Source organism: Lutjanus erythropterus, chromosome 7 (genome assembly GCF_056507025.1).
Source record: "Lutjanus erythropterus isolate fLutEry1 chromosome 7, fLutEry1.hap2, whole genome shotgun sequence".
In the NCBI taxonomy this organism is placed as follows: Eukaryota; Metazoa; Chordata; class Actinopteri; order Lutjaniformes; family Lutjanidae; genus Lutjanus; species Lutjanus erythropterus.
Window position 1 is genome coordinate 1,580,418 of NC_139323.1, and position 17,199 is coordinate 1,597,616.

At 38.2% G+C, this 17,199-nt stretch overlaps 1 protein-coding gene across 1 annotated transcript in view; it reads right to left on the reverse strand.

Annotated features, from left to right (window-relative positions):
- naaladl2 (N-acetylated alpha-linked acidic dipeptidase like 2) overlaps positions 1-17,199 on the reverse strand; it is a 753,458-nt gene that overhangs the window by 363,100 nt on the left and 373,159 nt on the right. Inside the window, exons 7-8 of the mRNA XM_084722364.1 lie at positions 14,375-14,494; positions 7,684-7,816 (exon numbers count right to left, since the gene is read on the reverse strand). Coding sequence (XP_084578490.1) covers positions 7,684-7,816; positions 14,375-14,494 — 253 coding nt within the window. The remainder of the gene's footprint in view (positions 1-7,683; positions 7,817-14,374; positions 14,495-17,199) is intronic.

Sequence of the window (17,199 nt, forward strand, 5' to 3'; positions counted from 1 at the left end):
TTAAGGTTCTCCTCAGCCCCTTTATTCCTGAGCATGTGTATGAGATGACGGAGGCTTTGATTTGCTGGGAATGGCTCAGCAGGCAGTGTATGAAGACACAGCAGCGATACGAGGAAGAGTCAAATTAACAAGCGGAGGAAGGAGGAGGAGAGGGTGGAGAGAGGAAGACAACAAAGTCCAAACAATAAACTGAGAGGTGGGGAAAGTCTGGGGAACATTATACAGAGCCCTGGCAAACAGTGGAATTACACTGACTCTAAACAGCTCTTCCACCACCAGCAGCTCTGCTGGGGAGCACTCGTGACAGCTTCTTGTGTCTTATTTTTGCATTTGAAAAGGGAGGTTCTGTTTGACACCGCAAAGAACTGAGTGTATTTTAGAGCTCTTAAAACACCAACAGCCTGAAAAGTAAAGATGTTTCAAACTTAGCAAAACAGGTGCAATAGAACAGCTTTACAGCAGCCACACAAAACAGCAGGAGATACCTCAGCTCTCGCATCGTAAGTGCACATGAAGTGTGTAAAAGTGGCCTACATTTCAGTAAATTGCGAGGGGCTGTTTTGTACCAGGGTGAGTGTGAAGTACAGGCCCACCCTGAAATGACTGGAAGTCATAGTGTGGTGAATTCAGTTCTTATTCTCTGTTTCACCACCAGGAGATGCAGTGATGCTCCCTTTGACATACAACAAAGCATGACTGCCAGATCAGCCAGACGTTAAACAACACTGCAGAATCCTCACATGAAAAACACATCTGATTCATCTGTAGTCGAGCACTTTTAAGAACATCTTACAGAAAATGGTTACATTCTGAGAGGAATAATGGTGCAGATTACTTTGTTGCACTAATGGATCCAGTTTCCATCTTGACCCAGCAAGGACTGGTTTAAAGATTAAGTTGAAGAAAGGCAGCTGACTGTCAGTGCTAAACAGCAGAGCTGTAGGCTGGTAAGAATGAAATCAAATCAAGGGTGGTATGATACGTTCTCTTTCTGCTCTGACAAATATATATATTTATATATATATATATATATATATGTATTATTTATTTATTTATTTTTTCTATATGTTTATCACACATGAAATTACATTTCACTTTGGCATATGTGCAGTTAATGAAATATTTCACATGTAATTTTCAGTATGTTTTTTTCAGTATTCAAGATGTGAAAATATTACACACATTACACATTTAGGTAAGGGATAAACAACGAGTAGATGTGCTAAATTCATTAAAGTTAAAGGACCAGTGTGTAATAATTACAGGAATTTATGTACATAAATAAGATATATTATATATAAGTATGTTATTTATTATTATCAATCAGCGTAAACTCATAATCTAAATGTTCCCGTTACTTTAGAAATTGCCATTTATAGTTACATACTGTCGGGTCGACTTACGGAGATCATCATCCTGCGCCGTCTACGGCAGCGCAGAGCGGACAAACTGCACTAACAGTGAGTCTTGGGAAGCCCATGGCGACTTTATGTAGACGCTGCAGCGTAAACACGGAAGTAGACGGGGAGGATAGATGCGGGTGATTGCTGGCAGACCATTTAGCGTTGTGAACCTTGACTGGCACAATTTTGACAAATGGAGGATCATACATACACTGTACCAGAACAAAAAGCAGCGGACAGTGAATCCCCGTCATCCAAGAAGCAGAGAGGTGAAGAAAGTAAACACAAGCATGACAGGAAACGGCAAAAACACGAATCAACATCAGCATAGCGTTTACACGATGGAAATCGCTGATGGAGGACAAACGTTTTCACAGTGACGCCGAGGTTGCCTGTTTTCTGCTGGACAGGTAATTCATCCTACACACATAATTGTAGTTTGATGTGAGATAGCTTTCGCTTGCCATTTTGTCCGCTGACGGCCACCGTACTCTTGGTGAGAGCTACCTGTCGTGGTTTTGGGTTTTCTTGGTTATTTCCTGTTTTATTTTGTACTCTTGGTCCTCCCTCATGTGTCTTGTCTGTCTTTGTCCTTTTCCTACTCTTTTTGATGGCCATTGGTTTCACCTGTTTGTCCATTTGTGTTTGATCTATTTAGTCCCTGTGTTTCTCTGTTTCTGTGTCAGTTCGTCGTTGCCCTTTGTGTGTCATCCTGCCTTCTCCTGGTTTGCCTTCTTGTTGGACCTGATTCTATTTTTCTTGGACAGTTTTTGTGTTTTGCCTTTTGTGGATTCTTCTTCTTGTGGACCCTGGTTTTGACCTCACTGTGTTTTTGTAAGCTTTTATTCATCCACTTTATTTATGAAATGCCTTTGAACTGTTTTCTATTTCATTGTCTGCATTTTTGGGTCCTCCATCTTGTTTAATTTTGACACACACAGTACCACCCTCAGTGTGCTTTACATTCCTTTTAATTATTTATGTACCTTGCAAAATAATATCTTTGTACATCTTTTTAAACTATCTGATATCTTTACTTTGTTTGATTTCTTCACCCAGTGTGTCCCACAAATATAGCCCATAAACTGAGCTGCACCCGCTTTTAAGATGGTGTGAAAACAACACATTTCAAATTAAATTTTTAAATTTGAATTTTTAGTTAATATGTCCTATTTAACTAAATGATATGTTAGATCTTTAGTTTTATAACATCCATACATTAACACCAATGCAAATGTGCCATACATGCAAACCTGCAAGTTGAGGACTGATATCTTTATCTTTGCACAAGTAAATGATGTCAGTTCTGGGTGAAAAACACTGGAGATGCCTTCTCCTGTAATTCAGTCATGTCAATACTGTCTGGTTAATTGCTGTAATGACTGTGAGTTACACACTACATACTCACACTTCATGACATAAAAGAAAATGAAAAACAGTGAAAACAAGCACTGAAAATAAGCTGAATACTGTATTGTATATGCTGGAGAGATCCATGAGTTAAAGGGCATCAACAAGAGATTTGATTCTTACTACGACATATGACAGATATGGCAACATTGGTCCTTTCTCTCATGGCCATTATATTCTGAGTCCAGGGAAAAATCTGCATCCACTGCATATGTACAGAAGGACTAAACCTGGAAACAGTGAAATGACTCAAACGCAAAAAAAATCAATGAAAAGTAACAAAAAAAATGTAACTCTAGTATTGCTACATAGCCAGAAATAGAAATACCCAAGGAAGCCATTTTACTATCTACTTATTTTGGAATGTTCCTGTTTTAAGCACTGCTCAGAGATTTATAATATCTAACCTTTAAACACCTGCATTAATAGAAATCTAATTCAATCAGGCTGAAACAAATGAACAAATGATGACTTAGAAATCTGGAACGACACATGCATTATTCAACTGAATGGCTCATAAGTTTCAGGAAACATCACAACTGTGCCAGCTGCAGTGACATACATGAAAACAGTCATTTTTTTAATCATCTATGAATGAAAACATATTGTTGGGAAGCTGATAACTCATAATGAAGGAACAGATTTACAAACAGCTTTCTTCCACCAAATAATGTGCATTTGTAGCAAGTGACAGCACATACAGTAGATTTACCATCTGTGACGCTTAAGTTGGCATCAGAGAGCTGGAGGCAGCAGATTAGAGCAGCTGCAATAACTGAATTTTATATATTCAATAAATAAAAATGGGAGCAAATGTCATATTACTGTTTGGAGCTTCCTTTGAATGCATCAATATTAACCTGCATGCAAAAGTTTGAAACTTTTTGTGACTTTTAAATTAGACTTGAAGCAGTAATATATTTTATAATATTATGTGCATGTACATATAGAAATTGATGTATAGATTTTCATTTTCAGTAAACAGCAGGCTGATATCAATACGATAAACCTGCACTGGGCCACAAACCTGCATTGTGTCCTGTGAATCCCTTGTGGTTAGGTCAGCAGTCTGAATCTAGATTTATTGTGTCCAAAAAATTTCCAGCAGATTATTAAGTTTCATTATGCTTGTGGGGTGGTTGCTGGGCTCAGTTGGTAGAGCATCTACCCCATGTATGTATGTTAGTCCTCTGCAGCGGCCGCTGGTTCGATTCCTGCCTGTGGGCCTTTGCTACTTGTCATTATGTTTGTGACTTTCGTCAGGAGTTATGTCACTTCATGTGAGATAGGTAATATATTTATTTTAATCCCAGCTACAATCTATTCCGAATGCCATGAGACTTGGTTACAATACCATTACACTATTATATGTCTTCAAGAAAACTCTACAGACTATACAAGGCAAAAACACCAAAAACTTTGCAAAGCTACACTGATTGCATCTGACAGTTGTGTGGCACTATAGTAGGTTTTTTAAAAAGTTGCCAGCCAGCACCACTATTTTGACAATATTCACAGATTTTTCAGCACCCTTATATGAATATGTTAACATGGAATATATCAAAAGAAAGAACAGATCTTCTAGTTTCAGACACAAAAAACATTTTGTGTGGGCTTCATTCATTCTTCTTCTTCTTTTCATTCGTTTATTTTTACTTGAATGTTGGTTGGTTGCACCAAAAAACAAAACAAAAAACTTTTTAGACAAAAAACTTGAAAAAATAGCATTTTTGTGAAAGAGAAATTTTTAAGCAGAATACTGACTTCACTTTTTATGTTGTTTGTTTGTTTGTTTATCACTTCATATTACGTGTGTGACATCACTATCACCAGTGTGGCTGATATTAGATGTGTGTCCCCTGTCCCCTGCCCAAAACACTGGGAGCTGGAGTGCTCCTTCGTGTGTTTTGATGGAAACAGGACAATGAAAAAAAGAAGCCTTCATGGAGTACTCTAGCAAAACTGTGAGATTTTTTAATCTTTAATGAAATACTTGGAAATTGCAGATTAATACCAGTTGAAAGGCTGAATGGGTAGAACATGCTGCTAAGACATTTCTTCTTGTTAATTTTGCTGAATATTTTAAAGTACTAAAAAAACAGATTTAACCCTGGCAGTCTGTGGTCGTTGAATACAGTATGGTTGATATGAGTAATGAGGTGTCCTTTCACATTTTCTGTTCTTCTGAGGTGTATTAGCACCAGGGACCTGCGATTGGTGAGACTAGACAGCCAGCATCTGTCTCTCTCTCTCTCTCTCTCTCTCTCTCTCTCTCTCTCTCTCAACCCACCCCCCCCCCCCCCCGCCCCCCCCCACACACACACACACTTTTTCACACACAAGCTCTTACACATGCTCACACAGCAGTCCAGACATCTGCTGGGGCTCTACTGGGTCTTGCCACTGTGGTACTGGGACTCTTACAAGGACTAAAGATACTTCAGTGGTAATGACACGTCCCTATTGGCCAGACCGGGCAGAAAAACAGGAAGTGGGGACAAGACTGAGTGTCGGAGAGGTCATCCATCTTGGGAGGGTGATTTAAATACAGTACGAGAGAGTCACAGAGATACAGAGAGATATAACGTCCTCTGCCTGAGGCCAAGGTAGGAAATGTGAGTAAGTTTCTGGCATTGACCAGATTCCAAAGAGAGCTGTCTTTGAACTGATATATGTGCTTAAATTAGTAGCAGTAATAATAATAATACAATCTTTGTGTTTAAAAACACCAACAGAGAGCAGTGCCTGATTTCCACATATTATGGTGGACACAATGGGAATTTCTAAATCTTAGATGCTGTTGCTATGGAACACAAGTATAATTTTACTTTTTTTGGTTAATCATTGGAGAAATGTCTGCCTTAAAACCAATCGGGTCTTAAAGGGATACTTCACCTAAAAATGAAAATTCAGTCATTATCTATTCATCTTCAAGGTCAGGTTTAGCTTTTTAGTCTACAAATCACAGCTGTTTCACAGGAAAACAACGTTGCAGCATTTCCCAAACAATGGAAGTGAATGGTGACCTGTTTTCAAACGAAAAAAAAGAACCAAAAATACATAAAAATAAAATGCCTCTATACTGCTCATCTGATGTAATCCAAGTCTCTTAAAGCTCCAACATGCCAAGTTGAAAGGTGTTGTTTACACCATGTTTTAGCCTGAATCACTGTAGATCCTTAGCTTTGGGCCACATTCATGTGTGCGTGCACACTGTCTGAAATGTATGTGTGTTGTGTGACGGTGTGTGTGTAAGTCAACATCATGTCAGGGCTTTAGGCGACTTGTATTACACCAGCCAAGCAGTATGGAGGTGTTTTATGTATTTTTTTTTCCCAGTTGTTTTTCCACAATTTGTGTGTTACTGTTTTAAAATCACTGTTGCTACAGTAAACAACACTAACGTCACAGTATTCTATACAGCATATTCTGAAAATGTCAAGTTACCTTAACCTACTCGCAAATGGTACAGACGTAAACAAGCTACTAGCTGTGACCTTTTCTTTTGTGGGGATTTAACCTTTTTAATGCCAGGCCTCACCTCCTCACATGCAAAACAAGTTCACCCTGACATTATTTTGCAGAGGTACCATCACTGCATCCTGGACTTTGCACCGCCCAAGACAATTGTGATTGATTCAAGTAAATACAAAGAAGCCACAGCATTTTTCCCCTATAGTAGAATGAAAAAATGTGGAGCCAGACATTTCTGTGGAGACAAGTCTGGCTATGTGAGACTGATCCTGATGCACTCAGAATGAGAGCAATGTTCCAAGTCTGACCATGAACTCAGACTCCTTTGTTTAGGGCTGAGGACTAGAACAAGGATGCTCCTTGTCTCATGTGCAGCTTGTGATATTTAAAGATATGATATTAAGGGGAGAATTTTCTTTTTGGTTATGTTACTGTGCACATGTCCTTAGTGTGTAAACTTACAGGTACATGTTTTAGAAAATTTTGTAAATGCACAAGACCAAAGTTAAACATTGTTTATGACCTTGTTACAATATAAAGATTGACCAGTCCAATCAAACTGACATATGTGCTGGTCATCACTGTAAAACCATATGCTCACATTAATCAATTGTAATAAGGAGCAAAAACTGAAAACTTTTACCGAACATGAATATATTTTTTTTATTCTTAAAATTAATCAGTTCTGTCCTGTGGGAAAAAACAATGAGAAAACTCATAATTTAAAGGCAGTTTCCTTTACTAGATTTTTGAGTTTTGAATTAAACTCAAATTCTCAAAACTTTGAGAAAGTTTTTAAATAAATTAAAAAAAAATGTTTTGCTGACCTAAAATCTTTTGTTGATATGATTGACTTTTCTTCTTCAGATAAAAATTAAATCTTGTGAGGTTTTGAAGTTACCCGAAAATATTGTAAATATTGTTCACAGTGAACTATGAACCTGATTTCTCTTCTTCTTTGATTGAAGTAAAAGAAAACATTATTGGTTGGTAAATCTTTTTTAAAACTTGGGCTCAAAACTCAAATCTATTGAATTAAGTTGTGTTGAAATTTTAAATTTTCTCAACTTTTTTGTTTTTACAATGTGTTAACTTGTTGCAGTGAGAGTTGTGAGGAGTTGCCGAAAACATTTGAGTTGGCTTAATCAAATATTTTAATTTAGCTCTAATCAAAGGGTTCATGTAGCACTAACCATATTTAAGCTCCCTCCAACTTTTAATCAACCCCCCAAAATTGTGGCAAGTGATTGGCTCAATTTTTTTAAGTATTGTTGACTTATTTGGGTTCACAGTGTAGGTAGAAGTGGAATTTACACACACACACACACACACACACACACACACACACACACACACACACACACACATATGTATATATTGAGCTTCATACACTCACTGATGGTAGGGCTCCCTCCAGGGTTGAGAGTGACTCTGAAGGCTTGATGCCAGGTGTGGCGGCCAGGGGGGGCGTCACATGGGTCAATGTAGAGCAGAACACCTCCAAAACCCAGCTCAGAGAGCAGGGATAGCTGGACACAAACACACAGTGGTACAGTCAGTAAGAAAGAGAGATGGTACATCCATACAAACTCACAAAAAATACATTTATATTAAAAAAAACATGTGGTACAAACAGAAAGTAACTGACATATTATCACATTTAAGGTTGTTTAACTTGCCATGAAGTCAAAATCTTTTTTTTTTTTGCTCACCAAAGTGATCAGAGAGTTTCTGGGGAACAGGCCTCACTTTTGGGGAAAACAAGAGGTAGTCCCTGATGGTGTTTCTATGGCAGCTAAGGTCAGAGTTACATTTGCTTTGTCTCTATCAACAGAGCAGATGTAACTGTAGTCAGGGATCGGATATCACTGACCCTGAGGAATGAGAGAAAAGGGTGCTGAGCTGTGTTTTCAGACATTGTACATTCATACTTCCCTTGTTTTGGATTTTCAGACCAGTAGACTAATTTTATATGCTGTAAATGTGTTGGGTCTGACCATGTTTGGGCATAGATTAATTATGGCATTATCTGTGAAGGCTTTAAGACTATGCCACAGGACCAAAACTCCAAAATTGAAGCCCATTTAGTAAACCATATATATTCAACTGACAGTCAAACAGAATTGTGTTTTTCTGCTTTGATTTTGGCCTCACACTACAACTGACTGTATGTTGAATGTTTCTTGTCCCATATTAATGAATGGGAACAAGTTACACTAAATAATTCTGAAGTCACTTTTTAATATATTTGAGGTGAATATCGGATCAAATGCTGATGAATTGTATTGTTGTTTAGTTAGCCAACATCACTGGTAATAAGAGAGAATAGTATGTGGGTGAGAGGCAGTGTGCTGCAGCTGCAGCTGCCTCTGTGCAGAGCTGTATTTCACTGTTGTCCATGGGAGATGTAGCGTCCTTGTTTTTTATGAGAGTAGATGACTATTTTATTGAATATGTGACACCAGCCACGGTCATTCTCCTCTCATCACAACTCTGTCCTTCACTGGAAACAGGGACACTGCACACACAGGCTCACACACACACACACACACACACACATACACACACACACACACACACACACACACACACACACACACATACACACACACAGATTCACAGAAACACACACACTTAAATACTCTCACTTATATGCACACACAAAATCACCCACTAACAATAACTACTCAAATACAGAGATTTTCATTTTTTTTAACACACACAGTGTAAACCATGTGGACTTGACACACTGACATGCACGCACCTTTGCACATTCACACAGGAAAACTCATGTTTTTGCACACTTGCTTTCACAGGAACACAATAGACACACGTGACTGACATTCACATGGATTACCAATATATGACAAATATGTGGAAAATCAATAATCATTAGGAAAACCTTCAGCAGATAAAATTCCTACTCATGTTCACAGATTGTGATTTTGATTGGAGGTCACACATTATAACATCAATACATTTATTATAAATAACTTGACTGGAATATGACAATATACTGAAATTGATCATATTGTGAATACTTAATTGTGATTCTCAAATTAGTTGGTATTACAGTTTTTTTTACAACTGGTAACACATCTCTGCCACTCATTATATGGTGGACATAAAAGTCACTAAAAACAGGAAGCATTATGTATCACTATTGTCTTTGTTTAAGTCTTTCTTAATCCTTTTTCTCATTCTGCTGTCTTTCAGTGCACCTCCTATACCCAACACAAGTCTTCATGTATTTTGTTCATGCATGTATTATGAGTATTACTGATGTGTATTGCACTGATTAGTCAGAAATAACACATTGTTGATATCATTTCAGGCCTTTCTGTGTGGAGTTTGCATGTTCTCCTCCTGTCAGCGTGGGCTCTCTCCAGGTACTTCAGCTTCCATCCACAGTCCAAATACATGCAGGCTAATTAGGTTAACTGGTGACTCTAAATTGTCCGTAGGTGTTAATGTGAGAGTGAATGGTTGTCTGTCTCTATGTGTCAGCCCTGTGATGAACTGGTGACTTGTCCAGAGTGTACCCTGCCTCTCGCCCAGTGTCAGCTGGGATTGGCTCCAGCCCCCCACAAAACATCAACGATAAGCGGTTACGGACAATGAATGAACAAATTGTCTAAGTTACACTCTGATGTTACTCTAAATTAACTTCCCTGTCCTGATTTCACACATTCTCATCTGGTCACAGTAATGTACCTGAATGTAGGAAAATTTCCACCTAATTAACAGTCATTTTGTGCTTTTTGTATGATATGTGTAACAGTAATATGTGAACATGAAGAAGGTTTGGTTTGGAGTACAAAAAAGCATTTCATGAAATGTAAAAGATATGGACATTAATTCATTTAATTCATTCAATCATAAAGTGATCCACAGTTTCGCCTACAATGACTTGTGCTGTGCTGACTGAGTGAAAAGTTTTGTCAAACTGTCTAACATGGTCCAAACATGTGCTCTGTGTGTGTATCAAATGTGAATGTAGCCATGTGTAACACTGGGCCTGCAGTCACCGTCACACACTCATTAGTGAGAGTACAAGGCTCATCAATCATTCTTCCCCATTTCTATGTAGAGGGCGATCATTTCTCTCGCCTGCTGACACAAAGAGACATTATGAAGCACACCTGATCAAATTTGTCACAAACTGTGGGCGAGGAGGAAAAATAGGTCAGTAGCCTGTTGCTGGAAGGGCCCCATGTGTCTGATTTAATGGACTTTTAAAAGTCTAACTGTGTATATGTAAATCCAGTACGGTGACCCTTTTTTATTCCCCTCTCCTTTTTTTGGTAACCTCCATTTACTGCTGTTATGGCTCATTAGCCTGTCATTTATCACCAACCTCACAGTCAGAAGTTCAATGAATAAGGCAATGATGATTTTATAGTAAATCCAGGGCTCTTATATATTAACAGCTAGTTGACACTCCCAATGTGTCAAATATGGTAGCTTGGTCAGTGCCCCTGTGGTTCAAAGGATGATGCTGTCGGTACCTAGTCGGCTCTAGAAATGATGCTAGTTGTTTTGATGTGCTGTCAAAATCAGGTGACATAGTATCACAAGAGAAGAAGTCCAAGTACAGGAAGGCTCAGACAAACACAGGACTTCCATGCAGGAGACCAGGGTTTGTGTCCTGTGTGAAACCAAAAGTCATTCCTTACTTGTTTTTAACTTATGCTATGTAGCAGTAGCCAGAAAAAATTCTGCATCAGAAAATCTGGGTGTGCCAGAGTGATTTAGAGTGGTTAGCACTTCCACACAAATATAAGCATACATTATTTTTCATATAGGTTTGCCTACAACATACAGCAGCCATAATACAGTATAGTGCTTCTACTTGTCAAATAAAACAAAAAGTCAAACTGACAACAACTAGGTAAGACTACATTCTAAAACAGCATTCCCCAAAATGACATTTAAATGAAACTTTATTAGGGCACAGCCTACATGTGCAAGCTGACAGCCTAAAGGGAAAGACAGCTTGACTGGGGCTTAAGGGATTAGTCCAGAGTTTCAATGGAAAACAGCATTGTAGAATCTTCCAAACAATAGAAATGAATGATGACCAGTTTTCAAATGTAAAAAACAAACAAAAGAATAAAACTATAAAATGCCTCTATACTGCTTGTCTGGTGTAATCAAAGTCTCCTAAATCCCTGACATGCTGTTTGCTCATTGTCACAGCACACACTCAGTTCAGACAGTGTGCATGTGAACGTGGCTCCAAGTTTAAGATCTACAGTGAAGATTCAGACTAAAAACATGGTGGAAATTATGTCTTTCAAATCAACTTAGCATGTTAGAGATTTAGGAGACTTGGATAACACGAGAGTATGGAGGTATTTTATGTTTTTTTTATTTTTCAGTTGTTTTTTTTCGTGTGAAAACTGGTCACCATTCACTTCCATTGTTTGGGAGATTCTGCAACACTGTTTTCCTGTGAAACTCCAACAGTGTTTTGTGAACTAAAAAAGTAAACCAGACCTGGCATGAGGAGTAGATAACAACTGAATTTTCATCTTTGGGTGAACTATCCCTTTAAGTAAAAGAACAAATAAAGATACTAACTCTTAACACTTCACTGTCTTTGTCCTTTCCCCACTTCTTTTGTTTTTTTTTTTTATTTTATGTGGATATGGCATCATTTAAACCACAGCTGGTCTTCCTCATCTGGTAGTAAAGAAGTGACCATACATCTGTTTACAGTCTTCATCAGCAGATGGACTTTGTTGAGTTGTGAAAGAGATGGATCAGTGGACATGTAAACTCAGTAGGTGTCAGTAGGTGTTTCATTCATGGCACTTTCAGGACTTTTCACCTTTGCTTAAAAGTTAAACAGCAAAGTTTATTCTTGACCTGAGAAATAATAACTGTTGTGGTAAAATGCAGAATATATTTTTGCTAAACATATCATTTCAATATCAGTAAATTAAAATATCTTTTCACAGAAATTTGGGAGACCAAGACTCAACATTTATTACATTTTAACTTGTAAGCTTTGAATAGCTACCCAGACGTTACATATTTATTATTACTATTTTGACCACGAAGCTACATTGTTGTGGTTTGTTGCATAGAGCTGCTGACCAAGCTGCTGTATTTGATGAATTGGGAAAGAAAAACACTGACATATGACCCTCTTTGAGAGTCAACAGGACAGGGAGTGTCACACAGTGTGCAGATTGTAAAGCCCCCTGAGACAAATTGTGACTTGTGATATTGGGCTATGTAAATAAAAACCGACTTAACTTAAAAACTGACGTGGGAAACAAGTGAAGTGAAGGGGCAGTCAGAGAGAGAGAGAACTGCAAACTACAAACAGCTGATTTTATGCACCTCCCCTGATGTGTTTGAGTGCATGGCCTGATTAATAGAATAAAAAAAAAAATTCCTTGTTTGTGATAGCACTTGCTTAGTTCCAACAGCTAACGGCTGGTTCACACTACATGCTGGACTAGTGCGTGACGGCACCATGACCAAACTGCTGCGGCTCACACATACTGTGGTGTCCACACAGGCTGCATCTCTCCTGCGAGGCGGCTGCTGAAAGTTCTATCTTACTACATAGAGTCTGCAGAAGAGTTTGAAGAAAATAGTTGTTTTCTGAACTAAATCAGTCATTTCCCCCTCGTTCAGAGAGGGAGGGAAGGAGGGAGGGAGGGATAGACAGAGGGAGAAGAGAAAAGAGAGAAAGAAAACAAACACTGCCCTGCACCCAATTTTTTTCATGTCTGTGACTTACTGCACAGATATAGACAAGAGACTGTAGCAAGAGGTGTCCTGTTTCTCATATAATGTTGATATGACTTTCAACAGATCATTTTTAATTTGTATTTTTGCTGAGAACCACGTGCATCACGTGGAAAAAATAGGCGAGCCTATGCGAGAGCAGCATCAAACGTGCGCGTGAGTCATGCTGCTCATGCGGGCTGTGTGGACGCTGTAACCAGTTAATATGGGCACTGAAATGAAAATCAGGGGGCAACACCACACACATGCACTGCTCAAGTGTGTAGTGTGAATCAGCTGTAACACATACATACCTACTGTGGATTTTTGATGTGTTCTGTGACTTTTTGTCTCCCCCTGACCTGCCGGAACAACAGGCTTACTGTGCTCCGGGATCTCCTGATTTACAAGTTAAGCACTGGTCAGCCATGTGTGTGGCTCGGACCTCAATAATACACTACCAACACTGATCACTATTGCACAGACTGAAAATGTGCTGAACATGGTGAAATTCAATTAATATCTCTATATAATTATAGTATGGTAAAATAAAATGTCTGACGATGTCCTTATTAATTCAGTCAGCTGACGTACATGGATAAAATTGTGCTGGAAGCTACATACAGTCTTTATTTCCATTGCTCAACTGCAGTCCACATGGAGTTTGTATTCAGGTTTGTATAATTGAATTACTTTTAATTTAATAGAAACTGAAGCTAAATTTTCCAGTAATTAACATGTAAGTAGATGTTTATTTTTTGATTAACTGGATCGGAATTCATATTTTCCCCGTCATCTCCTAATTGATAGGAAAACTGCTTAGAGCTGAATGTGGCACACATCCAAGTCGGAACAGGTCTAATCAATCAATGCATCACTAATGTTATTCCTTACAAAGGCAAATGGATTCAGACATCTTCACACTGAAGATATGCAGCTACAGGAGTCAGCTATGATAAATCTATAGCAAAAATAATATAAAGAATTAGTGATGCATGACTAGCCATATACATTAGGCCCTAAATCCCTGTGCAGCGAGCTGTATTGGGGTTTCTTCAGAGGGCAGTGAGCTGCAGCACATAAGTATATTAACATACCCAGTATCATTTTGGAAACTCAGTTTTAAACCCCCTCATTATGTGAAAATCTTTTTTTTTTCTGTCATACTTTGCTCCTGCACTTATTTTAGAGATCAAAAGATCTCATTCGTCAGTCTGGCTGAATATTTTTCCTGCTGCAGGATTATAGTATCAGGTAGATCTGGACTAGCAGTAAATCACGTGTGATTCTCTTATCAGCAGAGCAGAGCAGCAGCACACTGCAGAGCTCTGATTTGAGCTTACCTTGTACAGCAGAGGCGCCTGGCCAAGCTTGACCACAGCAATCTGATTGGTGTGGTTCAGGCTGTCTTTGGCTCTCCTCAGGTCGTCCACGTTGCCATACTGGATGTCCACCACCTCCCCCTGGTGATGAGACATGGCACAGAGGTTCAGGGGAAAGCAGGTACCAAAGTAAAAAACATTAAATGCCCTTTAATCAATTTTTTCCTAAGATTTTTAAGCATAATATGCCTCCCAGATGTCAGGTCAAATATATGTTTATGCCCCTGTCATCTGTGTGCACCAGCACAGGCTTTTTTTAATTTATCTATTTACTTATTTATTTTATAGGGACAGCACGTTAATGAACATCATAAAAATACAAAGTGTAAACATGCCAGATTTTAGCAAAAGTGTTAATTTACAACCGTATTCCCTGGCAGGTAACAAAAACAGAGACATTACAAATAACAATCTGTAAATACACATATACAATACAGAGATAAAAAAAACAAAATACTCTGTGCACCTTGTTAAGTTAGAAGTGGTCACAATTTTGGTTTGCTTTGAGCCATTGTTTTTGGGTCTTAAATGTGAGATACGTAGCACATGCTCTTAGTGCAAGTTGTAGGTCATTCCAATATTTACTTCCCTTTACTGACAGCACAGTTTACCCAAATGTAAAACATGTATGTGGCCCCTCACAGTCCCCTCTAATAGTGGCCCTGGTCTTGAAGCCACTGTCAGCCCTCTGAGAGCTCGCAAAGAATATTATTTGTGCAATACTGTGTTACAGAAGTATGGTGTCCATACATTACGTGTCCCTGAATGCATCCAGATTTTGTTGTGTGAGCACTGAAGGTGTTCAGGTGTATAAGCTAAATAGCATGTCCATGTCATATATATTCGTTTGCAGCCGTGGCACTCTAGCAAGTGGTTGTAGCTGATAACATCAATGGTAGAATCTGACCAAAATGTCCAAGAAAGGAATGTTGACGCAGAAGGACGAAAATTTCATGAGACATGCGAAAGCAAATACATTTTGGTGCTTTAGAGACAAGTTGGTGTGTTCTCTTTGTGCCAAAGGAAGAAAATGTACAGCGGCACTTTGACATCAAACATGGAGCCCATTATGCTAAACTTAGGTTCCAAGAAAAGCAACAGAAAATCCAAGAATAAAACGGCAGCCTGCGTTCTCAACACACATAGGTCACAGCAAAAAATGAATGCAATGACAGCCAGCTTTAGTGTTGTCACTAAGAACTTTTTGGTAGGTGCATTTTTGAAGCAGTGTACTAAGTTGTATACTAGTTGCACACTTGAATGTCTGCTTGTCATTATTTTCTTAGATTTCTGCCTTCAGAGTTATTATTATTGTAGATCTAAGAATTTTGGAAGCTGATTGGACGTCTTCTGCACATGTAGACATGACTAAATCATCTTCATACTTTTGAATATTGATGCTATTGATGCTTGGACATGTATAAGTCATTAATATACAGCATGGATAGGAGTAACCCTCTTTGGAATTTATTTATTGTGTTTTTATTTCTGTGTGTGTTCTTTGGACTGTATGTGTGTGTGAAAGGTGCTGTAAATAAAACTGAGTTGAGTTATACATTCTGTGTATGACCTTACTCTGCATTAGGGCATGGTGTTGAACCTCAATATTTTGAGTACCAACCAAAAATAAAATATTTATTCCCTCAGCATAAAGTATTTGCTGTACATTTATTTTGAGCAGGTATTTCTAGTTTTAGCTTTGTTTATTTTGTGCTTTATTTTAGTCAGCAAAGTTCAGCTTTGGCTGCCCACATTAAAGAGGCACTCCACCATTTTTTACAAGTCAGTTAACTATTCATAGGAGCTACTAGTCAGCCCGTAGAAAGAATGATGTATAATGTCATCTGTGGCTCTAAAGGAGTTTTTTAAAGTCTCAGAAATTACTCAGATGATGTCACAAAGGTTATTTCTGCCTGGGCTCAAACATGAAATTCATTAAAAAAAAAAAAAAAAACTCACTCCAAACTTGGGGATGTAACTAAAGAAAAAAAGCTTTCTTATTGGCTAGACACGGCAACCAGGAACAATTGTTTTCTTCTGTACTCCTTCTAACTAACACAATAGACTAGGGTTGTAAATGAATAGGCGACTACTCCTCCCTTCTTAAAAATACCCTGGCTTTGCATGAGTTATAGGGAATTCTAATATTTCATGTACAATCATGGAACAGAAAGTTCCCAAAGACTGTGATTCTGCAGTGTAACCCAGCTTCAATTCATGTCCTTATTGACTGCAACAAAAGGTCAGATTTCTAAGGTGGAAGCAGGCTTGAAAATAATAATAATGATTTTTTGTGACCATTTGACTGTTTTAGATGTGGAAACTTGTTAGAATCACCTGAATGATTCTACAGTAACTTGGGACTTGCTTGAGACTTGAAGTTAACACTTACGACTTGTTGGTGCACATGTATGACTGACTCCCACCTCTGGCATGTAATCATTCCTGATCTAGTCATTATAATCAATACCACTGTCAGGGGTGGAAGCAAATAATTACAAATATTCAAATTACTGTAATTAAGTAGTTTTTTTTTGGTACTTGTACTTTTATGAGTAGGTTTTCAAGTCTGTACTTTTTTTTGTACTTAAGTATGCATTTCAAGATGTAATCTACTTAGTTACTTTTAAAATCATAGTTGAGTACTAAGTACAATTTGAATTAATATCCAAACCTTTCATCTGCATTTTAGTAGCCAATCAGGTGATCTGATCACGGGTCAGTGAGAACAAAGACACAAACGAAAAACAAAACGCTGCTGCACCACACATTTGGAGCAAGGATGT